Source organism: Mchenga conophoros, linkage group LG1 (genome assembly GCF_057382185.1).
Source record: "Mchenga conophoros isolate Kocher_MC1m ecotype Shallow Benthic linkage group LG1, M_conophoros_male_GT1.1, whole genome shotgun sequence".
Classification (NCBI taxonomy): Eukaryota; Metazoa; Chordata; class Actinopteri; order Cichliformes; family Cichlidae; genus Mchenga; species Mchenga conophoros.
In genome coordinates, this window is record NC_140526.1 from 19,670,638 (window position 1) to 19,696,485 (window position 25,848).

At 37.9% G+C, this 25,848-nt stretch overlaps 1 protein-coding gene across 1 annotated transcript in view; it reads right to left on the minus strand.

The window, feature by feature from the left end:
- adam10a (ADAM metallopeptidase domain 10a) overlaps positions 1-24,161 on the minus strand; it is a 38,516-nt gene extending 14,355 nt beyond the window's left edge. The window contains exons 1-7 of the mRNA XM_085269409.1: positions 23,880-24,161; positions 17,819-17,969; positions 10,131-10,249; positions 8,619-8,777; positions 4,524-4,621; positions 4,080-4,241; positions 275-367 (exon numbers count right to left, since the gene is read on the minus strand). Coding sequence (XP_085125535.1) covers positions 275-367; positions 4,080-4,241; positions 4,524-4,621; positions 8,619-8,777; positions 10,131-10,249; positions 17,819-17,969; positions 23,880-23,931 — 834 coding nt within the window. The 5' untranslated portion in view covers positions 23,932-24,161. The remainder of the gene's footprint in view (positions 1-274; positions 368-4,079; positions 4,242-4,523; positions 4,622-8,618; positions 8,778-10,130; positions 10,250-17,818; positions 17,970-23,879) is intronic.
- Positions 24,162-25,848: the final 1,687 nt, after the last annotated feature.

Genomic DNA, 25,848 nt, shown 5'->3' on the forward strand with positions numbered 1-25,848 from the left:
AATCAAAAGGAAAAGTAGGAAAACAAAACTACCCCAATGAAGCAGATTAGTTTAGAATGATCCCGGGCAAGTAGACAGATTACTTCCACTTTTAATATCAGCAGGTTGATTTAGTTGTTATTAATAATGATAAATGAGGTCTGGTATAGATGAAAAATTCTAGCATATTAAATAATGGTAAACAAACATAATAATGTAACACTTTATGTAATTTAGGACTATAAATGGTGGCTGGCCTGAAGTTTGAGACCCTAAATGTCAAGATGAAACTCACCCTGACTCTTTTCACCATGAAGCTGATGTTACGTATGCCCTGGAAGTCCGTGCCCTGGTAAATGGTGTCAATAGCCTTTACGTGGCTGGAGATCTGCAGGGAGTGCAAGATTTTAGATTAGGAGTAACACAGGTACAACAATGAAAAAAGCAGTGAATTATTAGGTTTAAAATTAAAAAAAAATAAAAATAAAAATAAGATTACCAAATCTCTGCAGCTCCTCATCTCTGCTACAGGTTACTGGCTAAATTCCCAGCTACTAGAATAATGCCTACACCACATAAGTAGGCATTTGTTTTCAGCCTATGAATGTTAGATGCCAAGTTTGACTTTGTGGTCAGCTATGAAAAAAGCTAAAACATTAAGAATGAATGGATTAAGGATTACGAAAAAAAGGTCTCAAAGACTTTAGAGTAGGGGTGGGTTTTTATAATCGATTCATCGATTAAAATCGATTCTGGCTTGGATAACGTAAAATCGATTCATTTAAATCCTCAATCGATTTTTTTAATATAAATTTATTTTGCTTGAAATGCCAGAATCTTTGGTGACATCTCACAAAATTTCAAGAACCATCAAACAGTTAAGACAGTAAATGAGAGCAGGTACACGGATTCTGCACATAGACTTAAACACACGGTGCGACCCGCGGATCAGAATCAGTTAGATGTCGCCTTTCTCACGGTCGGGGCTGAAAGCCGACAGCTCGCTGATCCTGATGTTTCGGCGGGTCCGCGCTTTGTGTTTACGCCCTTTTTGCGCCGATTCTAAAGCTGTTAGTTTGATCTCTCTCCAAACAATATTGACCGAACCAGCAGCAAAAGAAGAGCCAAACGATTCACATAAAATCGTCATGAATTCACTCTGACTTTTACTGTTTTGCTTCCACCGCGATGCACAGCTCTCTCTCTCTCTCTCTCTCTCTCTCTCTCTCTCTCTCCCCCTCCCTCTCTCTCTCTGTACTTCAAGAACAGTTTCCCTTTCTTCATTATTCGCTTGCTTGTTACACAAGTCTACTGTTGTTTACAGCGCTGTCAGCCGCTGTTTTTTTCCCTTTTACATTCTTCCGAAAAGAAAACCTCATTTCTGCTGTTCAATACTGAACAAATTTAAACTTTTTAAAATTATTCAAAATGCAAAACGCTTAACCGTGTCTCTAATAAAACCGCTGTAACTTCAGAGGTAATGTTCATATGTTGATTAATGGTTTTCTTTCGTTTTTGATGTACTGCAGAATATTTTTATAAAATCCCAGGCCAGGAAAATCACCTTCATGTTTTTCTGTGTTTTATCTTCAGCTACTTTGACACAAAGGCATCTGCTGTGATGCTCACACCTTTGATAAAGTCTTGCGTGTGTCAGCTTCCTTTTTATTGATACAAAAATATGTAAATGTACTGATTTGAATTATAATATTTCTGACTGTCAAAATTTCCCAGATTTAAATCGAATCGAATCGAATTAAATCGAATCGTGGATCGAATCGATTCGGGACCTTGTGAATCGGAATTGAATCGCTTCTAGAAATCAGTGACGATACCCAGCCCTACTTTAGAGTCAGACCTGTTACAGATCGTCAACTTTTCCTTAATGTCAGGTGTGTTTCCAGAACCACTAAAAACTGCTGTAATCAAACCTATACTGAAAAAGGACAATCTTGACAAGACACAAATGAAAAACTACAGGCCGATCTCAAATCTCCCATTTTTAAGTAAGATCATTGAAAAAGCAGTTTCTCAACAGCTCAATTACTTCTTAAAACAGAATAATTGCTACGATGCCTTCCAGTCAGGTTTTAGACAGAACCACAGCACTGAAACCGCTCTGACCAAAGTCTTTAATGACATATGTCTGAACACAGACAGTGGAAAAATGTCAGTCCTAGTTTTACTGGATCTCAGTGCAGCATTTGATACAGTTGACCACAACATATTACTCAAACGACTGGAGAACTGGGCAGGTCTTTCAGGAACTGTACTAAACTGGTTCAAAACATACTTAGAAAACAGGAAATACTTTGTATCAATAGGTAACTTCACATCCGAGCAGACAAGTATCACATGTGGAGTTCCCCAAGGTTCCATCTTGGGACCCCCTCTGTTTAACATTTACATGCTCCCACTGGCACAGATTATAAAGAACAACAAAATAAACTACCACAGCTATGCAGATGACACACAAATATATATCACAATGTCACCAGGAGACCGAGGCCCTGTACAGGCTCTTGGTAAATGCATTGAGGAAATTAATGACTGGTTGTGCCACAATTTTCTCCAGCTAAACAAAAACAAAACTGAAGTAATAGTCTTTGGCGCCAAAGAAAAACGATTACAGGTCACCAGAGAACTTCAATCTATACACCTAAAAACCACAAACCAGGCGAGAAATTTGGGTGTAGTGATGGATGCAGACCTAAACTTAGAAAAACACATTAAGACAATAACAAAATCAGCTTACTATCACCTCAAGAATATTTCAAGGATAAAAGATCTGATGTCTCAACAGGACCTGGAAAAACTAGTCCATGCATTCATTTTTAGTAGGCTTGATTACTGTAACAGCATCTTTACAGGTCTACCTAAAAAAATCAGTCAGACAACTACAGCTCATTCAGAACTCTGCTGCTCGAGTCCTCACTAAGACCAAAAAAGTGGACCACATCAGTCCAGCTCTGAGGTCCTTACACTGGCTGCCTGTCCGTCAGAGCATAGACTTTAAAGTTCTGATGCTGGTCTATAAAGCTCTGAATGGTTTAGGACCAAAATACATCAGTGACCTCCTGACCCAGTATGAACCTTCCAGATCCCTCAGGTCATCTGGATCCGGTCTTTTATCAGTTCCCAGAGTCAGAACCAGACACGGAGAAGCTGCATTCAGCTTTCATGCTCCTCATATCTGGAACAAACTCCCAGAAAGCCTCAGATCAGCTGAAACACTCACTTTATTTAAATCCAGGTTGAAGACTCACCTATTCTCAGCTGCATTTGAATAAAGCACCAAATCCACACTTTTAAGCTTAAATTTCAAAACTTACACTAACTACTGATCTTATCTATTTCTGATTTTATCCGTTTTGGTTTTATATACTGTTTTGTTTGTTTGTTAAGCTTAAATTTCAAAACTTACATTAACTACTGATTTTATCTACTGTTCTGATTTTATCTGTTTTGATTTTATATACTGTTTTGTTTGTTTGTTTGTTTGTTAAGTGGGTTTAGAGCTCTGGGTAGCTCCCCAGCTGGGTCTAGACTGGGTCTAGAGAGTATTTTAAATTCAGGGAATTTAAAATAGAAAGTAGCTCGTCCACAGAAGGACTGGTAGCTCCCCTTACGATAAGGGTTCAGATCGCGCGAACAGGTGTGAAATGTGTGTGTTTAGTTAGTTTGTTTGTTTGCTTGTTTTAATCAATTTTAAATCATGCTTTTTATTTGTTTTTGTTTCTAATGTCTCTGTAAAGCACTTTGAATCACCTTGTTGTTGAATTGTGCTATACAAATAAATTTGCCTTGCCTTGCCTTGCCTTACGAACTTCTGTCCAGCTAAACTTATTAAAAGTATAAGTTACGAATTAGGAAATTAAAATCTGATGTCAGGATGTAGCAGCAGCAAGTTAGCCCAAAAAATCCGACTCCACAGAAATGTTTTGATTTGGTAATCCAGCATGAAGTCACTGGGAGGCAGCAGCTAAAACAAGGGAAGGGGTGTGAGCTAATGCTAATCAGCAAATAAGCAAAACAGGCTTTTTCAAATAAAAAAAGAAAGAAAAGAAAACAAAGATTTCACATACTGCATTTCCTCATACCTGAGCAAGGACAGCCTCTTTTGAGCCGTAGCGTTTGAAGAAGAAATGGTCAGTCTGGATGTAGAGCTGACAAGTGTTTTTTTCTTTACCCGTCGCCCTCTTCTTTCTCAAAATGACAGGAGTATCTTTAGATTCCTCATCTTCCAACATTCGTGTCACATCCTGGACAGAAAACGTTACGTTATGCTTGTTATCGATAGCATAGTTCAATGGCGTTTGGGGAAATAAGCACATTTCCGGTTTTGAAAACAATCCAACATTTTTATCCCCTAAAAATTTCCCTGGGCTAAAAAGTTTATATTGCCATTTTAAGTAAGGTCAAACACTTCCACCTTGCTGTTAACTAACAGTGTAAGGTAAGGTGGAAATAAGCTCATGTAATATCACGAGTCTTGTCTGCCTGTGTTTATCTGTTCTTGTTCTCTTGTTCTTAATAACACTTACTCTGGCTGGCTCTTCTGCTGATGCCTGGTACTTCTTCATCCTCTCAAACACAGAGTGGTCTGCGCAGCCACCCTCTGAACCATACTTATGAGGGTAATCTGTCAGACAGAAGGAGAGAAACATTTTCTTGAGTGCCTTTCACCATATCCATTCAGTTATCTTCATCAGTCATTTATATCTTTATTTTAACATTCAGTACAAGAAGAGAAAGGCCCTGACTCCACTAGTTAAAAATCTGTGCAACTAGGCCTCTTTTCTCATTTATTAACAAAATCAAGGCAAAAAAAAATTGTTATGACCTGGCTCAAAAGCCACAAAATAAAGCAGAGACTGACAGAGTTTGCAGGAACATTTGGTTTCATTTTAAATGGCTCTTTCACACCAATAGTTTGTTTACTCTGTTTTGAATCAGTTGATGAGTTTGTAAACTTGCCGCCTTTCCCCCTGGTTTGGTTTGTTTTCACATGGAGAAAACTTGAAGAGAACCAATTTGTGTCACTACAAGCCACCCAAACACGGGGAGAACATGCAAACTTCACAGAGAAAGGCCAAGTGGGAAGCAAACCCAGGATTGTCTTGCTGTGAGGCAACAGGCCTGACCACTGTTCCACGTACTGCCCAGGTGTTAAGCAAAACCAATAGACCACCACTGTAAGGAAATTAGGGCCTGCTCAAGTTCAATACAAAATTCAAACAAACTAATCATGTTACAGCAATGGAAAAGAAATTCTTGCATATTTACAATCACGGGCTCCACTGATCATATCTAAAAATTGAAAGTCTCTGTTTTCATATGAACAAAATACACTACGCTTCGCTAAGACTACAAGCAGATCCAGAGTTCAACACTGAGTGAAGCCTTGTGAATGTTGGATTTCAATGTTTCTGCATATTACTATTGACACCATAACAGATAATGGTGTCATAAACAATAACACTGACTTCAGAAACATGTTTCCTAAATGAAAACAGGTCCGTCGTCTCCTCTTTTAACTCACTGAAACGACCAAATACACTGTGTGCAATGTGCTTTTGAATTTTTTTCAAAGAAAGTCGTCTTTGTCCTCACAGTGAATGGTGTCTCATTCAACTGCTAATCAAAAGGCTTTTGCAGTTTGGACAGAGGTAAAAAGCTTAAGAGAAAGGCCAAATCAGAAGCAAAGGCTCCTCTGAGTCTTAAAAAAATAAATAAATAAAAAGAATCAGCCTTCTCCACCCATTTCACTGATACCTGAATAAAAAACTGTACAGAAACTTCACACAAAAAATCCCCCAGTTAGTTGTGAGCAGTTTTACTGCTGGGTACTATCCACGTACGGTTCACAGTCCTCTGAAAACCACAACATCAATGAGACAGCACAAGAGCCATCACAATTCACAGGTTATTGCCCATAAAACAACATGTGTGACCTTGAGCTTGAGCACAGTCCTGATAAAGTCTCACTGGGTGATCACTGTGTGCAGCTTTCACTAAAACATGACTGACACTGTGCAAGCAGCAGGAATTCTTGGGAAAATGAAAAATTCCTTGTAAGGTGACAAATATGACCCTCATCTAAAGCAAAGCCTTGGTGAAGATCGATTAGCTGATCACTGTTTATAAGTTTGCTTAAATTCTGTACAAATCTATAGGAAGAGCAGCAATTCCTATGAATTGTGGGCAGACAGACAAGGGCAACTGGGCAGACAGATGCCTCCTCGTGACATTAGACCTTCAAGGTTCGTAAAAATGTCACCTAATTATCTCAAAACAAGGGGGATACATTCCGACTACCTAAAAATTGTTCAGAGAAGTTTTAAAAATATGTCTGATAAATACATATTTGAGTTTTAAAAATCACGGTACACAGCCAGAAACAACATCTTGTTTTATCTTTACAACCCAGTGCAGATGTTAGCAGAGACTACATGCAGCAGAAGTGTTTTAATGAAAAACACACTTCCACACAAGTTGATGTGCTACTTCAGTCTTGATTAACAATGATGAGTAGGGAAGTAGAAAATTTAAAAGGGCAAATAAGAGTTGATTATAGTTGCAACACTAAGGGAAGAAGGATGAATTAATGAAAGCACTACATAAACAATTTCAGTTCCACTTGATGTTTCTTAGGAAATTTAAGAAGTCATAAACTCCACTGTGGAAACTGTGACAAAACCTTTTCTTTGATTACCCTCATAAAGAGTAAAGTTAGCACTTCATTAAAGTGTGGCAGTTATCCCACCGAGGGTAGTTTTCTTACATAGTTCCCAGCACTTCTCTTACCACTGAATTTCACCATTGACCACAAACTCGTGCTGAAAGCAAACATCAACTTCTTTGTCAAACTGACCTAAACTTCATGTTCAGGATGAACAATGAGGAAAGCTAGGTCTCCAGCTTTGGTCCAAAGACCACAAACAGTTTTCAGCGGGAGAAAAGTGGCACATCAGGGGAGAAGTGCAACAAGGAGCAACTTCCTCTCTTACTATGACATTCACAGAAGCTGTGAGCTTTGAATTAGAGCCCCAGGGTCACACGATAAATACTGAGCTCTACTGTAATGCCCTGGGAAACTGACTGTAAACCTAACCTTTGGTACATGCTATTGTCTGCCTGCTTATCTACCTTTGCTGTGCTAAAAATGGCAGAGATGTATCACATGTCTCAAATGCAAACCTGAGGCGGTCAGAGATTTCCAGGGAAGGCTCTTGCAATGTTTTGAGTGGTTTCTCGCTAAGGAGACGGCCCTGACGGGGATAACAGCTATTATTTTTTTGTTTTTTAAATAAGTGCACTTGCTGAACTTTTATATTGTACCATTTGTTGGTTTAATTTTTCCAATATGCATCTTCTATCTCATTAGTGACAGAATTTCATGCTCCTGCTGTTAGAACATGAATTCAACAAATCATTAGGCACAGTCTGAGACTCTAAATCCATATTTCCTAAATTTCCTTCAGCAGATTCAGATTATATACCAGTGTATGTGTTTAGACGTGTGTTTGTGTGCTAGTCTAAAGCCACCACAGGGTTCATATCAGATTCCCTGCCATGCTGCTAAATGCACCCCCGGTCAGGGAGCACTTGCATACATTTGTGCGACCAGTAGAAATGCAGAATGTCATTTAGTACACACGAAGACCGTGAGTGTAGCAGCCAACTCAACACAGAGCTTTTGGACCGGAACTTAACCTTACAGTTAGCGCACTGCATGCCTGTTCCCATATGAAAGAGCCTTCATACTAAATTTGTAAGTCTCAAGTTACTGAATTGCATTTTGACTCACGCACTGTGCACATGTTTTTTCAGCTTGGTTGAAGTCAACCTCTAAATAATTTCAGATTTGCTCATCTTCATCGAAAACACTGAGAAACTTGCAGTGTCCTAGTTCTATAGCTCTGTAGCCTGACAAAAGCAGTGAATGTAAGCCATTTACATTCTCCGATCCAGTTTTCAATAGATACCGAACACCCTGTCCATGACTCAGGATGCTGAACAATATCCTATTACTACCACTACTACTCTGTCCTTCACTCAGTTTTAAGATCATAAACTAAACTATTAAATATGACGTTCAAGTACCAATTTAGTCTCAATGTATAATAACAATGTTATTTGGACAGCATAGATATCAATCACAGCTGTACATATTCTGATCAAATGTCAATTATTTAAATGTATTATCAGCAGGCAAGACAGTCTCACATTTCAAAACAGCTGGTGTGCTACAAAAATGGGCTCATTTATGCAATTTCCCAGTTAAGATTATGGAGGAGGAAGATAAGCTTGTTACTCTTTAGAGAGCCCCCAATGGTCTAGGCCCCAAGCGTTTGTCTGACACGCTGATTCAACAACTTCTGTTGCAACTGAATAAAAAATAAAATAAAAAAAATTCAAATTTCACTTTGTTATTTAAAAAATATAACAGAATTTTCCTTTGTGTATTTAACAATTCTTCACCAAGTTAATGACATTTGCCAGGGGTATAAAAAGAAAGCTTTTCTATAAAGAAATGTTTCAGACTTTGTAAAAAAATACCACTTGTCCAACAAGCTTCATGTATTGGTCACTATACTAAACATCAGAACACAAATGTAAATATAGTGCCTACTTACTGATGTCATCTTCGTGATAAATGACAGAGTGGAAGGGCACACTCCTGTCCTGTAGGTATCTTTCTGAAGGTTCAACATAGTATGTTCCTTGTTGGGTTTTAATGAAGCCCTCAAATCGCCCATCAACCAAAGAGCCATGTGTCAGTGTGCCCTTTTCTCCTGAAACATAAGAGGAGGAGGGTCAGCAGATGAAGACAAGTCATTTTTTTGTGTAGCCTAAAGTCGCAAGTAAATTGAAAAAAAGACTAACATGCCAAAGTGGACAAACAAACAACCACTCGAACCAAAACTGTTAAAAACAAACAAACAAACAAACAAACAAACAAAAAACACATGAAAACCTGAAAACACAAGCGAGAAGAGGAGAGAGAGAGATGGCGATCAATATGAGGAATAAAAATGATGATGATGATAGATGAAGAAGGCTTGGCTTATATAGGTTTCTGTTTTACGGTTTTGTCTGTTGTACTGCTTCTAGAGTATGAGGTTTGCTTTTTTGTCAGGGATTTTTTCTTTGCTTGTTTTTTTTTTCACTTTTGGATTCCGACTTTAAGTCTTTGATCGCCGTTTTTGTTTTATGGGTTTTTCATGTTATGAATTTCAGTTTTGTGATCCGTTTGATTAAAGTTTTGATTTTTATGAATGTTAGTTTTACTTCACTGCCTGTTCCTCCCTCTGACTCATTTCTGTATTAGTTTATTAGTTCCACTGTTCCCTAGTCTGACGTCTTCTTAAGCGTCACAGTTCACATCAATATTTTCTCATTTAGTCATTTCCTGTTTTGCTTTGAAATGAGGATTTTGCATCTTATTCCTTTATTTCTCCTTCTGTTCAGATCAAGATCACCTCCTCCAAAGGATCTGGCTACAGTGGGTTTTGGACTGCTCCCCAGTGCAGCTGCCATGCACAAACGAACTGCACAACAGTGCCAAAAAAAAAAAAAAAAGGTTTGATTTAAGGTAATTACAGAGCACCGGTGTGAAAACAACTTTATTCACGCTGTGCTTTTCCTGCTTTGTTACATGTGTGGATTAGTTATGCATCATGAATAACTTTAAAATGTTACTCAGTGGTTTAAAGAAGCTGACTTCTTATCAGCTCAGAAAATATTCAAGGAGTATACACCTCTCCTCCCCATCTGTTTGTTTGATGCAGACCAATCACTAAAAAACAAACACCCTTGTTTTTCCTCCTGTTCATTTGAACTCTACTGGAAACAGGCAGCAGGAAGATGTCCAGGAAGGGAGGGAAATAAGAGCAGCAGAAAGAACTGGGGAAAAAAAGAAGCTAAAAATAAGTCTTGTGAGATTTGGCTTGTGATTTGTTGTTTACTCTGCACATTTAACAACGTTTCATCAATTGAGAAGTCACCCAAAAGGTAATACAAATAGGCTTTGAATTGAAAAATAACAATGCTACAAATCAGATACACTACCTTTAAAAGACACACACACACACACACACACACACACACACACACACACACACACACACACGCGACTCAAGACTTACCATACAGTTCTCCACTATAAATATGTGATGTATCAATCGGGTTCTCCTCCCCTGACACCTCAATGACAAGATCTGGAGAAAACAGCTTTGAATCCCTCTTCATCCGCAAGTTAAAATGTCTGAAAAGAAGAATAGGAAACAATGTCCAATTACATTAAATGTCTAACACCACATTCAAACTTTGTACATTCCTCTGACTGTTGTCCACATTTACATGTGGACAACAGTCCTGCAGACAGACACTCATAATTCACAGTGTTGACAGTGTTTTTGTCATCCTCTTACTGAAAATTTTTAGAATAAAGGACCACAAACACTGGAAATCTACGACAGGAAGCTGAGAAAGCAGCCTTATTTACTTCACTAATGTTTACAGAGGTTCACCGTTCTAGTGTTGTTACCGAGTAGGCAGCTCAGTGAGTCAGACGAATTATTTCACAAGGAAAACCACATGAACCTTGCAAGTGCACAGACACTGTTTTATGTAACACTTTCAGTGGAAATGATGAGAATGATGTAAAAGGCAAAAAGGCAAACGTCACATGGCGCTCACATGAGGCACTTCTGAGAAGTTAGTGGTTCTAAGGCTTGAGCAGTTCAGATGCAAACTCCTTATCAGAAATCTCCTGACAAATTATAAATTCCTCCACATGACTCAGTATTAACCTTAAATGGCTCAAGACCTTTTTGGCTTTGGTGTGTTTACACAATCATCAGTAAGGCCAAAAAGCTGTTCACAGCAGGAAATCTTTAAGCTAAAGTAGGCTGTTTAACAGATTTTGAAAGTACTCCACACCTTTTTCTTTTTTTTTTTTAACTCATTTTAAATACCACAGTTGCCCTTATAGGCAGGCATAGTAATGAGATTAATCATAGTCGGGCAGGATGTGTGCATGTTCTTCAATCCCTCAGCTGCACATTAGTCTCCAAACCAAAGCTAAGATAATCTCAGGTCATAGAGGACATAATACTACTGAGAACAAAGTGTATGCTGTGAAGTTTTCTTGATGTTCCAGTATACAGGTTTGTTTCAGACTAAGGATCTTACAGTAACATTTCTACACAACAATCATGGAAACATTCATAGAGCAAAACAAAATGAAAACACAAAATGCAAATAAATGCTCTGAGCAGTACAACGTGTCAGGGAGTGTCTGGCAGAGTTAGAAAGCAAGGCATTATTCATGGCTCAGACAGTTCAGGATTTCCCTCCCCAGGATGACTTTTTGACCTGCATTCAGTTTTTCCCAGTCCAGTTTTCATTTCACACCCCTTTTTTATTACTGTTTATTTTCCATGTATTGGTTCATTGTACCAAATGATATGCTGAATGAAACAGCCTTGCTTTTGGTTAGTATTCAGTTTGGTAAAAACTTTGTTATGTCATTAGGAATGCTTTTTATAGATACAAACATGTATAATAACCTAGACGGATCAAGTAGATTTGCAGTCAAACACAAGCTGGCCTCGTCTACAGATTTTCTGCCCAAAGAGCATTTCAGCTGAAGCCAAGAGAAAGAAAAAGGATCAAATATTTGACACAGAAGAGGAGACGATGAAATAAGAGAACTGCTAAACCTGTACGACAATGGCTGCAACATGACCTGCTGTTTGAAGTCGGCAGTGTTACACAGAGATAGCAACAGATACAGTATAGTTTCCTTGGCTTATTACTCATACTGGCACTAAAACAATAAATCTGCCTTCATAAACATAATTCCGGTCACAGCCAAAGTAAATTATTCACTTAGAAATATAACCTGCACTGTCATGTATTTAGAGTTAGTCGTCAGGGATTGAGACACTGTCTGTGGTTGGGTTCAAAAAGAGAATGACTAGTTGGTAAGAAGCCTTACAAAGTCTAAAAGCTAACTGCCTTCTTTGCAACATTTGCCTCCTCATCTTAGAAGTTAACACCTCTGCGACAACTTCCCCACAGCAGCCAGGTGTACCACTGAAGTCACAAACCACTGGTTATTCTGTTATAAAAAACTGTTCTACACTTAGGATGTGGCTGCTCTTGTTTCTGAAGCAGTTGAACAATACAGTTTTGGCAGTGTTTCCTGTGTATCGAGAAGCTTGGCAAAGAGGAATCGTGGGTTACATCTTTTGTATTGCAATAATAGCAAAAAAGGTGTATAGAAATACACTAAAAAGCATCTAAAAGGCTTTCCTATTCAGAATTTCCATCCCAAAGTTCATGAAGCAACAGACTGCAGGGGCTCAATCATGTCTGCCACAAGTCGTTGACACCCATGTGAGTCAAGGTTCAGAGCGCAGCAACTCAGTAAAGGAGCTTAGTGTGTTCAGAGAACAGAGAAGCAGGAAATCCGAAGAAAGGGGAGAAAACAAAGCAGTAAATGACGAAGTAAGACTTGAACAGTTGGCTTGGGCTTTGCAGAACAATGCAGCTTAACTGCACCTGTATATGTGATTTAGCTATCTTAGCAGGTTTAGTGGGAAGCATGTCTCTCCTGCAATGTGTGGAAAAACAAACACATTTAGTGTGTTTCTAATCACTAAACTATAAAGTGCCCTAGACAAAAAAGAGAAAGAAAGAAGAGACCAGAAAAAATACCAACAAATCAACATGGGCCGCAAGACAAGAAGAGAGGAATCCAAGGATAAACCCAGTGGTACTCGTCTCACAGCAGCAGCTCACTGCTAAATTATTCAGACAAATCCCAATTGCTGAACATACTGAATCAAGCATCTGACAGTCATCCACTGCTTAGTAAGCAGGCCAAGCACACAGAGATGGGGTGCCCTCAAGACATTTCTACAGAGAAAATTCCAACTAAAAAGGGGGCAATACCTACTTATCACTACATAGAGCTCTATTTACAATATTAAGTCGCTTGGTCACAATGAATCATCGTAAAATCATAGTATTCCCAAATTACTTAATTGGAAGAAATCAAATCAGGTCAGAAGTTGTTAAATATCAGTGCAGAAAGTGGGAAACAAGGACAACGAGAGGAGAGTAAGAGATGAAATCAAGACATAACTGGGAAGCAGTCCTAAGAGATTCTGGTTAAAGTGGTAAAATGTGGTATGAACCTTAACTTTAACATTCATTAATGGATAAGCCGCATTGTTTGACTGCTTCAATAATAATAATAATAATAATAATAATAATGTTTTTTGTCAAATATTTTTATAATTAAGGAAAAAAAACACTTATGCATCTTATTAATTCATTATTAAGCTATAAACTACAAAGAAATGTGAATTATATCACAATCACAAGCATTGCATTAGCACATGCTTGCTATGGCACTTCACTTTGTAAAGAAGCCCTACACAGAGACCCTGTGACTTGCCTTCTTCTGTCACCTGATCTGGCCACAAATACTCATGCGAGTGGGCATACAGAAGAACGCTTTTCTCTCGTTACAACAAACCTCTACAGTGCCAAACAGCCTGGCCTTGAGTTTTCACAGAAGGGAGAGTGTTAGCCTTAATTTGCACACACTAAATGAATTCAGTCAGGACATAAGACACAAGCTTAATGTCAAGTGGCATAGTATTATAGTCTGTGGTACAGCTACTTTTATTAATATTATTGCTCAGCTTTGAAAAACTGAAAGAAAGTGGTCAATTATTAGTTCACTTTTTGTTTTTTTGTTTTTACCACATCTCTGTAGCTCCTCATCTCTGCTACAGGTTAATTCAATTCAGTTTTATTTATATAGCACCAACTCACAACAACAGTTGCCTCCATACACTGCATATTAGAAGATAAAGACCCTACAATAATACAGAGAAAACCCCAACAATCAGATGACCCCTAGGAGCAAGCACTTGGCGACAGTGGGAAGGAAAAACTCCTTTAACAGTAAGAAACCTCAGCAGAACCAAGCTCAGGGAGGAGCAGCCATCTGCTCTAACTGATTAGGGATGAGGAGAAGAAAAGAAAAGAAGTTCTAGTATGCAATGCGATGTGAACATCAAGCCTCAAGACCTCTTAGTTAAATCTAGATATTTCTAACTGGCATGATAACTAGTAACTGTCAGACATGTCTAGTAAATTATCTTGTACAAGTAATACCTGACACACAGTTTTAATATGTGCAAAGGTTTCTACACTCCATGTGATACTGCAGAAAACTGGACACTTTATAACTAAGTGTCCACTTATTTCAAAGAAAAATCTAAGAAACTTTTTAGAACTCAAATGTAACAGGTAGGCAGCATTATCTGTGCAGTTCTTGCTCCTTAATGCTTCCATAATATAAATCATACTGATGTACAGCAGGTATACTGCAGCCGTTTTTGGAAACTGCAGTATGCTCAGAGAGTTAAAGTGGTTATCTCACCAAAACAGGCAGTAGAGCTACATGACTTTTCAAACTAAGTTTCGCTTTTGCACAATGTGCAAAATGTCTAGTCTACAAAAATGAAATAAGCCTGCAAGTGTGAGCTTCTTCATTTAAAACACTCAAATTTTACTCATATGCTTCAATATAACCTCAAACAGACAACTGTGCCATGTAAAGTAAAAAACTCAGTTCAAACTAAAAGTGGAAGCATGACAAGCCTCCTTCGCACAGTGGAATACGAACAGTGTGTCTCCTTAAATTCGGAGCCTCAGACCAATCTCAGTTCCAGGGCCATAGATAAAAAGCTGCCTCACTTTACAGTGGCAACCTATATAACAAGACAGGGAAGTAATTGAAGGAAAGCTCATACGGTTAAAGAAGTGATATCCACTTACGCAGTCAAAAATCCTGGATTTAGGATGCTGAATACAGTCGATCCCAAGCATGAACCACCCAGCCTTATGTATTTGTGGAGTAAGCAGTGGACCATTTACTGCTCCTGCTGCTGCAGATTCTAAGGCTTTTACTTACAAGTGAGCTTTTATGATTCACAAATGATGCAGATGATTGAGCAGAATCTTTCCTATAAGCTGAATTTTTAGAGAGGAGATCATATTTTCCTGCCAACCCAATAAGGCAATGCTAACAAGTTCTGCAAGATTCAGCAACAACTGGAAAAAGCGCAAAAGCTGGGTAAAAAGCCACTGGTATCAATACCAAAAAACTGAAAGAAAGGACAAAAGAAAAAAATAAAGAATTTAAAAAAAAAAAAAAAAAAAAAAATATATATAATAATAATAATAATAATAATAATAATAATAATAATAATAAGGAATGAAACAGTATCACTGCACAAAACGTCAGTAAAAACATTAGCGAATATACTGGAATCAGAGTTTATAACCGCAACTAATTTAAATATTTTTTAAAAAGGAAAGAAGAGACAGGAGGAACACGCTTCAGCTGATTCATGAATGTTTGAGTTGCATAGTTTGCATCTTCCCTACTGCCAACATGTGTTTCAAACCCACAAACACAACAACCAGCTGATCTGCACAGACTTAGACAGAACATAAATGAGTAATCCATAACCTGTGACAATAAAACAAGATTATAAACTGTATTGTCATAATATTTTAGCAAGTACTCAGAAATAACTACACATAATAAACAGATGCTTGTTTCATGTGCCTGAAAAAAATATTGGCCAATATATTGGAATTTAAAATCACCAAATATTGGTATTGATCTTAAAAATCATTCAGGGTCTAGTTTCATAAATGTATTCACATAGACGGGGCTAGAATAAATAAACAAACCAATCAATGTTGCTCGTCTTTGGTTTTGTTGAGCATTTACACAGTTTTGTCTTACAGTGCCTCTTTATTCAGTAAATATACCTGTCTCACAAAGACATGGACTGCATGGACACATTTAAAATGATTGGATGTCATGCTAAATTAGAAATTCATTCGTGTAGATTAGGAATAATACAAGCTCCAAATTATTATCATTGTGAACATTTTGACCAAAAGAAGGGAACCTGTGGCTAACAAGGTAGACCAGATCCCTGGTTCTTCCAGTCTACTACTGCATCCCAGATTTCAAGTTAGTATGCTTCAGAAAAAGCAAGAAAAAACAAGTTTTGTTTCAGTTCTTAGCAAGGCTCAGCCAGTCAGGTATCACTAGCAATACAGCATTTTGTTTAAATTTTCTTTGCACTTAAAACACATTCGTGGCTAGAGCCTGCTCACTCCTCTGTGTATGCCTTATTTAGTGAGTCGCAAATACACAACAGTGGCAGTACAGATTAAAAATAAACGGTTTCCCTATCATTTTATGTTCAGTGTCCCCATTTGGATTGCTAACAACGGGCTTTCTGGGTGGAAAATCCAAGTTGAGGGGGCATTTGTCAAAAAACATTCCAACTGGGAACTCACCATACAAGTCAAAGTGTCCTTGGGCAAGATATTGAAACCCAAGTTGCCCCAATGTATCCACTGGAGTGTGAGTATGTGAATTTTAGACAAAGCGCTTAAAAATGCAAATGTTAAAGCCCTGCGTGAATGTGTAAATGAGGCTGTCACAGAAAGTACTCTGATTAGAAAAACACTAAAGTAGTATGAGTCCGATTGCCATTTTAAAAACAAATGTTTAAATTCTTAATAACCTTTTGAAAACACACCTAAAAGTACCTTCTGCAAAATGAATTAACAGCATTGACTGCTTTAACTGCGTTTCACAAGTTCATGTGAAAATGTGTAATTCTTACACATTTTTGTTGCAGAGTGTTGTTCCTTTACAGGAGATGGCAAAAATTCAGCTGATACAAATCTGGGAACATTTGTGTTGTTGCCCGTTTCCAAAACAAGGGTGGCACCACTGCACTCAGATGACATGGGTTTGATGAAGGGTCATCCTTGGATAATGTATATAAATGAAAACTGAATCTCTCAGGTTAAAATGAAACATGAAAAAACCTGAGTTTGAACTTTGAGCAATGAGTCTTATCTTAAGGACTATAACTAGTATCTTAGCCAAATAATAAAGAGATATTTTCCATTGACCTTTCTACAACTCCCTCTCTCAGCTCAGCTCTGTATATACAGCCACAACCAACACAAACTGAAACCATGGTGAGCAAATTAATTTCCACAGTAATTTATTAGCTGTACATACTTAATAAGAAAACAAGCCATGTCTTATCTTGACGGGCAATCACCAAGCATCACTGATCTCAAATATCACCGCCCATCTCCAAGATGATAATAAGAGTTAGAAAGGAAAATCAAATTATACTAATTATACTACAAATTATACAAAGCTATTCTTCTTAGCTCTTTTGCAATTCCTTGGTATGTACTGTATGTCTGCCAGTATGATAACACTGAAAAAACATTTCATATTGGCTGCAGCTCTAGTTTTAACAGGGAACCAGCATAACCAAGTCACAAAATACACAATATGTCATGTATAAAGCCATTAGGCAACAGAGCTTGCACTTATCAATTTGACAGGCAAATATACGGCTTGCTGATCATCCATGCAAAAAGGTGCAGTATAATCTTGCAGTGGCAACAAAGTGCACACAGACCAAGACTAGAAAAACCAAAACCTGATAAATATCACCACAACACACAAAGCAGTAAGAATTTATGAAAAGGTGTTTCACATTACTAAAAAAAAAAAACCAAAAAAAAAAAAAAAACCCACTGAGTAATAAAAATAAATACTTCTTGTTTGATCCTAGGGCTGGAATATAAATTACTGATCACAAGAATAATAGACTTGGACATGAACTGAGTCAGCACAGAAAGAAAGAGTGACTACATGAGGAAGGCTGTGTGTGTTTCTACTTAAACTGACCTTCCGTGTGCATGGAAGTCCAGCTGCACGGTGCTGTCTTGAGGAGAGAGCGCCCTTTTAGCTCTCTGGTGACGGCTGTGCAAGGCTTCTGTGTCATATGATAAACCCTCATAGTGGCGAATATACTTGTTCAAAGGGTTCCCAAACTGACCTGAAAGAGAGTTCAACAGCTTTTTAGTACTGGTCAACAACAGTATCAAAACGAATAGGTTTTTATATTGTTTTATTAATCAAATGATAATTAAAATTTCATTCACGTATCGCTGACATTTTTCCACTGTAGATTAGCATGTAATTCTGAGATAATTCGTTTTTATCATTTCTATCCATGATTTTCCTGACGTGCCAATCTTTCAATGGAAATGGCCTATGGAGCAATCGATCTCTACAATACTGGCTAGCTTTAGTACAAGCCCGCACTCGCTAAACATGCTTAACAGGCTTATTCAGCCAATTGCTATAACATCCCCTGAGGTAAAACCCTACCGGCATCCATACCGACCCTTTTCTTTGTTCTTTTCACAAAAACAAAGCTAGTGTTCAGTTTAAAATACAAGTGAGGAGCACATGATACGATCAGGTGACGAGGGTCTGTTTCAGTAGTACTGTATAGCATTGTGTGAGCTTGTTGCAGGCTGCTTAAATGCTAATCTACATTCAAAGGGGTGTGTGTGTGTGTGTCCATCTATCTGTCTGTCTGTCGGTGTCTGTGCAACTCTGGTGGCCTTAAAAAAAAATCCTCAGCTATGACTCAATTTAAGGATTTGTTAGTAAGATCAAGTTCTAATCTTTTTGTACTGTAGGATTTTCTGCACATGACTAAGAGATACCTAGACTCAAAAATGCAAAAATAGATGATGTAGATGCTCCACATTATCTGCATTTTTACATTGCACTGTTCTGTTGACAACTACATAATTTCCATGTCAGTGGGAGGCATAACTCCCCATACAGGGAGAGGCTGCTCCAGGCTAGCATGAACTTGTCTATGAATGCACTTAGAAAATATTTCAACAACCATCTTCTTTAGTCTCATTAAACAAGGAAAATAATGTTTGCAAACTACACAGACAACACAGATCAACCTTTGCAGGAGGTCTCACCAACTTCATTCGTATATTATGTATATAATGAAGTATGCAGTGTGTGTGTGTGTAAGATATCATGTCACATTTGACCTCTTTATGTACACGGTTTCAAAAAGAATGCTGACAGGTATCTCCGGATGCCTTCACGGTAGAAAAACATGTTTCTAAAACAACTCTGAGCTTGTATGATAAATCAGTCATGCTCTCCATCTAAAGACTCTGGAATGAAATCTTTTAGCTTATGTTAAGGGTTACAGAGTTAAGCCAGTTGTAAGAGCAGGTTAACATTTTATGCAGCTTTCAAATACCTGAGAAAACTATCACTAACAAAAAATGTACCATCTTACTGCAACCCACACACACACACACACAGGTTATTGTTGCAAAACAAATACAAGAACCACGCCAAGAGCGCAAACGTCCGCCAAGGCAGCTCACTCTCTGGGCAGTACTTACTTTTAAGGGAGTAGTTTTGTATTTTCTATATATTCATTGTGTTTTCTTTGTTTGTTTTGTTTTTAATATACTTTATGTTTGTAGTGCAGTGAAAATATGGATATGGCACACTTTATTTTAATTACGACCTTGAAGACCTTGGTGGATGTAAGCCAAATTTTAAATGATTGATAGCAGTACCCCACTCCACCTCCCACAAAAGTCGATCAAAATTCACCCAAAACTTTTCAAGCTAATCGTGTTTACAGGCAGAATGACATGCAAGCAAACATTACCAAAACCTCCTGGGCAGCGATAAAAGGTGGAATTGTAAACATAAACAATATAACAAAATGTAATGTTGTTTTACTTACTAAAATCTCTATATAACTCTTGATTCCCATACACAGACATCTTACTAAGCAGGTTTTTTTCATGTTGTGTGTAAACATCACATCCTGAATGTTACAAGCCTGAAAAGAATCTAAAATGCAGGCAGCTACACAATGTTGAAAAGGTTAAAAAGACACTTCCTTCTCTCAGTGACAACAAAGAATTCAAATCAACTATATTTAATGAACTACTCTTTATTACTAAAAATGTGTTGATCAGGATGTTTCAGGAAGTTAAACCAGATCAAATAGGTTTAAACATCAAACCAGTACTATCTGAGTTAATTTGTTCCACGTCATTGCATACCTCACAACTCATACTACACACACACACACACACACAAAATCCAAAAAAGGTAAAAAGCGAGGATTGCTCTACTCGCATGTCAACATTCCAGCCAAACTGAAATACAACATTGACTGGACTACCTAAATTGTAGCCATAAAATACACTGCATTCTTAACATAAAGTCATCACTACCATGTGAATATGCATGTATTTAATTTCTATCCAGTTTTATTTATATAGCACCAAATCAGAACAACAGTTGCCTCAAGGTGGTTAACATGTTAACGTAAAGACCCTACAATAAGAGACAAAAACCCAACAGTCAGACAATGCCCTATGAGCAAGTCCTTGGCGATGCTGGGAATGAAAAACTCATGGCTCAAAGGCTCATGGAGGGGCAGCCATCGCCCCAACTGGTTAGGGGTAAGCGGAGGAAGACAGGAAAAATGACATGATGTTGTGTATGTGATTTATAACATAATGTACACAACCTTTATGTGTATCTATAATTTATAAAATAGCATGCACAAAAATTGGAATTCAATTGAGATTTTTAATGCATTTTGATTTCCAGTGGTTGCAAAATACATTACTTTCAAAATGAAGCTCTTAGTTGCTTGCATTAACATCTCTATTAATACCCTACATTAATCACATCAGTTGGTTCCTTTGGATTGCTTTCTTTTACTTTTATTCTTCTTCTGTTTTTTAAAACATTTTCCATTTTTATTGTAACAATAAAAAAATACAATAAATCATTATGTGACAATACTATCCAACACTATTAGGAACTACATAGTTCACTTCAGACTGATAGCAACAAAAAATTCATTTAAACTGCCAGTGAGTTTTACTGAAAAGGCATCATCACTACAGAGCAATCTGTTTTCACTCTCAAGTCCTGCAGGAAAGTGCAAGACAGAGAGAGAGAGATAAAAAACCTGCTGACAGGAAGCAAAGACATGGTCACAGCATGGATCAGAACTGAGCTGAGCCTCGCATTGCCATGCACGCTGGGTCCTGGCAGCCCAGCTAAGACAATATCTCAGGCACCCGACTAAAATGTCTCTCCTTAACATTTTATATCATACAGTACTGAAAAAAAATTAAGTGGGTTGGCAAAAACCTGTAGGCATCAAGTCCACAACAAAAATTCACTCTACATTACTCAAAAAATGTCTGCAGGAAGCTGTGACTGTGAGAAGGCCAAGTAACAGCAGCTGTGCGAAAGTGAAATAACCTACATTACATGAAACACAGACTTCCTCGAAAATGTCTGGGCATGTAAACAGAGTAAGATTGGTTGTTGCATGTCACGCCATCATTACTAACAAGCTATCAAATTGCAAACTCAATTGCAATGGCCCCTCTTACATCAAACATATCTTTCAGAGGTACATGTGGAATGACATAAAGCCATTTGTTTGAAGCTTTGTGGAAAAAATTTTTTTAAAAACAACTGAGCTTGTATAATAAATCAGTCATGTTGTACATCTGAAAACTCTGGAATGCAATCTTTTAGCTTATGTTAAACTGATAAAATAAATTAATTAATAAAATTTAAAAAACACAAAGCGTGAAGTTTTGATCAGGACATTTCTGGCCCCACCTTCCCGATCCCTTTCAAGAATATAAATAGTGTTTCCTCATGTTGGTGTTCACATCAGTGGACACACCGCCTACAACTGCAAAGCTCTCCAGCGAGTAGTGCGGTGCTCTGAACGGATAATTGGAGGTGAGCTTCCCTCCCTCCAAGACATCTACAGGAAGCGCTGCCTGAGGAAAGCGGGGAGGATCATCAAGGACTCCAGTCACCCCAGCCATAAACTGTTCAGACTGCTTCCATCAGGAAGGAGGTTCTGCAGCATCCGGTCCCGTACCAGCAGACTGAGAGACAGCTTCTTCCACCAGGCCATCAGACTGCTGAACACGTCATAGACACCTCAGCTTCACCACTGGAACTTCAACATTATGCACTCCACACTGTATATAAATGCCACTCGTTTTGCACATATTCAACTCTGTATATTTTATATATTTTATTATTATTATTTATTTATTTATTTATTTTTACTATTTAATTTGTAAAAATGTGTATACACACACACACACACACACACACACACACGTAGGAAAATATTTAGTATACACATCCAGAAATGCATACACTATTATATATTGTACATATATTTATTAGTTTCAGGTTGGCCATTCTTGTATTTTGCTCGTTTGTGTTGTTGTGTTTGCACATCTCTGTTGCTTGTGGGGCTCGCACACAAGAATTTCACTCGCATGTGCTGTGCCAGTGTGCCTGCACATGTGATGTGACAATAAAAGTGATTTGATTTGATTTGATTTGAAAGCTCAAAATACATTTCTGATCAGACACAAAAAAAAAAGAAAAAGAAAAAAAAGGTAAAGTTGTGAGATGGAAGCAGGGGGGAAAAAACGTAGTCACTCGAGTCACAATTTCACTTGTGCTACTGCAAAAAACAAAACAAACAAAAAAACGCCAGTACAGATGTTTTATGCAAATACGTTGATGCACTTTGTACTTAATCTTGACATGTCAAATGAAGGTTTTAAAGACATAAAGAAGATTAATGTGTAATCACAATGAAACAAATCTGAAATAAGCCAAGAAACTGAATTATTTATAATGACAGATTAAGCAATTTTTCAAACACAGCAGCAATATTTTGCCACAGGATATTAGAACTTTTTAATGAAGGTTTGACAGATGTTAAAAAGTGAAAATTGAATAATAATGTACCAGCTATCTTGCCAGATTATACAATTATATGAAAGTAGCACAGCAGCTCATTACCAACACAAGGCAGAAATCAATTTCTATTTGGTTTTCCTGTCCTGATTCTTCATGACAGCCCCCAGCTCTCAATAAATCTGTCACTGCCCTCACAGATAATAAAACTTCACAGGTGTAGTATCTGCAGTTAATCACATGCACACATTTTACACTGTGAGCTTAAGCTCGTCTGTCTTGATGTTTTGTGAAGCAGGTGGTGTAACTGTACTAAATCTGGAAATAACCCCTTAGCGATGATTTTATTTTCATTTACACACAAATTATATCTATTTTAATATCACCAGTTACACAAAATCACAGTTTTGCTCTGTTTGTCTTACAAATGTTGATGCCTAAAGTACAATTAAAGTACCAATCTGACATACTGTAGAAAATATGTTATTAAGAAGGGCCTGGACAAAGTTTTGTAAGGTGGTTAAGTTATATTAAAACTTATAATATATCGACACCCAGGTAGTTACTCATCCACGGTAAGAACGGGATATATATCATCTCTTTCGACCAAATGCTTGAGTCAGCAGTAGAAAAAAGTACCGTATTTTGCTTCAGGTGCCTTTCTGACGGATGCAACTGCTTGTCACGCAGCTTCATACCTAACCTGCTTTTCACAGACTGTCCGACAAAACGAAAGTTTTTTGTTAAACTAGTCTCAAATTATTCTAGCGACACTGAATATTCATGGTAACAAACATATTCGGCAGTAAAACTCTTGTTTATAGACGTTAACAGTGTAAAGATTTCCCACTAAGCAAGTGACTGAAAGACAAGCCCCCCCTCCTCTACTACAGGAGTACTTAACCTGTATCAGCCAAACATAATTAATTAACCAGATAACAGCTAATACAGATTGACTACACACTGTAAACAACAACAACAAAAAACACACACAAGTTAACCGCAGTCTCCACAACATTAGCCAGCCAGCTAGCTAGCAAGTTAAACTGTCGACAGTACAACTACACGATCCGATTAGCGCTAGCTCTACTGACGAGCTCTAAAGACTTTCTCTGTTAGTCAACGGCAAACTTACCTGCAATATCGTGTAGGCAGCAAAACAGAAGAATTAGTTTGACAAATTCCATAGTGAAATGCCCTGTAGTCCCGCTTAACCAGCGAAGCTACACAGCGATACCCCTGACAGTTGCTTGTTTCGATTTCTGCCACACTTAAAGACAGAGTCGCCCTTCCTAGTTAGCTGTGACTCCCATCGCAAACACCGGCAGCTCTACCTCTCCAACAGCGCTACACACTGTCATAAACAGAGAGAGACAGACAGGCAGGCACTACTCCCTTCCGGTGTATGGGGCCAAAAGATATGGACACACCCGCTGTTCTGCGTTTCTATAGTATTGCGATCGTAGGTTGAAAGATACGTGAAAACAACTGGAAAAAAACACTACTGAGCTTTACACAACGCCACCAAAATGTGTCTGCTCCTGTGCTGAAAACACGCACTGATCTGCTGTTTACTGCTTGCACACATTATTTCCGGGTTTAAAAACTAAAGATTTAACTTTGTGATAGTGAAGTTATACATTTCCTGTTTCTCTGTCTATGTAGACTGCGCTGTAAATGCAAGGTACAGACTGCTCTGAGAGCGAGGATTCGCAACAAACCGGTCTGTAACATTAGCATAAAGAGAACTCGGGAAAGAAAGGATTAGTCATTCGTTTTTAATGATTTTTTTAAAGAATGAAGTTGAAATGTACTAATGAATCTCGAAGTACTATTTCGAGATTAAGTAGATACAAACTAAAAGAAAAAAGTTACAAAAATACAATTTGAAGAAAAAAATGAAATAATATTTTGACAGTAAACATATTTATCTGTTTATTGCTTTGTGCAACCGCATGGTAACCGTGTAAAAGAGACATCTGTAAATTGCATCTGTAATTGGACCAGCAGGTAAGTATAAGGGTATATAAATTACAGAGAAACACTGGCTTTCTATACCTGTACCACCTCAGCCAGAAGGATTATTCTAGCTGCAGTGTATACAATTTATTGTACCCCGCAAAAGTCTGCAGTGTTCTTTGGGTGATGAAACCTATTTGTTATGTTCTGATTCACTAATGTTGAAATCCAGGCTCTGGGGAGGCCACTCTATGACTGACAATGTGTCTTTTCTATCCAGGTGTATTTTTATTGCATCGACAGTGTGTTTGGGGTCGTTGTCATGCTGAAAAATTAAGCCATTGCCAATAAAAATGCTTTGGTACTTTTCTGTGTTTATGATTTCATCAGTTTTGCCCAAATTCTCAACAGCAGTGGCTGAAATACAGACTCAAACCACTGCAGGCATCTCACTATTGCACCTCTCTCCTGAGCTGCTCTAATTATGACTTGAACCCAAAATGTCTCATTTGGATTCCTCACTCCATCGGGCCTGTTGCAGCTGATTTTCAGCTCAGTTCTTGTGTAATCTAGCATACCTCAGCCTTTTCTCCTTGTTTCCCTTTCGTAAGAATTGCTTCTTGAAAGCCGCCCTTCCGCTGAGATAATTTCTGATGAGGCTTCAGTGAACAGCATCAGTGATCAGCTGAAGAGACAGATGTATTTCCAATGCTGAAAGGACACAAGTGTCTTGCATTAGAGAATGCTGAGGCTTGTAATACTAAAAGAGAGATTATGCATATAGCAGGATCTAAAAACAAGTGAAAACAATACACAACATTGTTTGTGGGCATGTAACAACAACAACAACAAAGAAATCAATGCAAATAAAGAATTAGAACTGAAAAAGAAAATGTGTAAATTACTGAGACAGGAGAGAGATGGACTTCCAAGTTTGTTTGTTCTTTTTGCAGACTAGAAAATTATGGGCAGCCACATCACTCAAAATGACAAAACAACCCCCCCCCCCAAATAATAATAATAATCTGACATGTACTTTGCTGTTAATGTTAACATACAATTCGCAAGGGTTATGTTTACGTATGAAAGTAAGGGGTATGTCACTTGTATTTTTAGGCGATAACATGTGGTCATTTTTGTTGTCT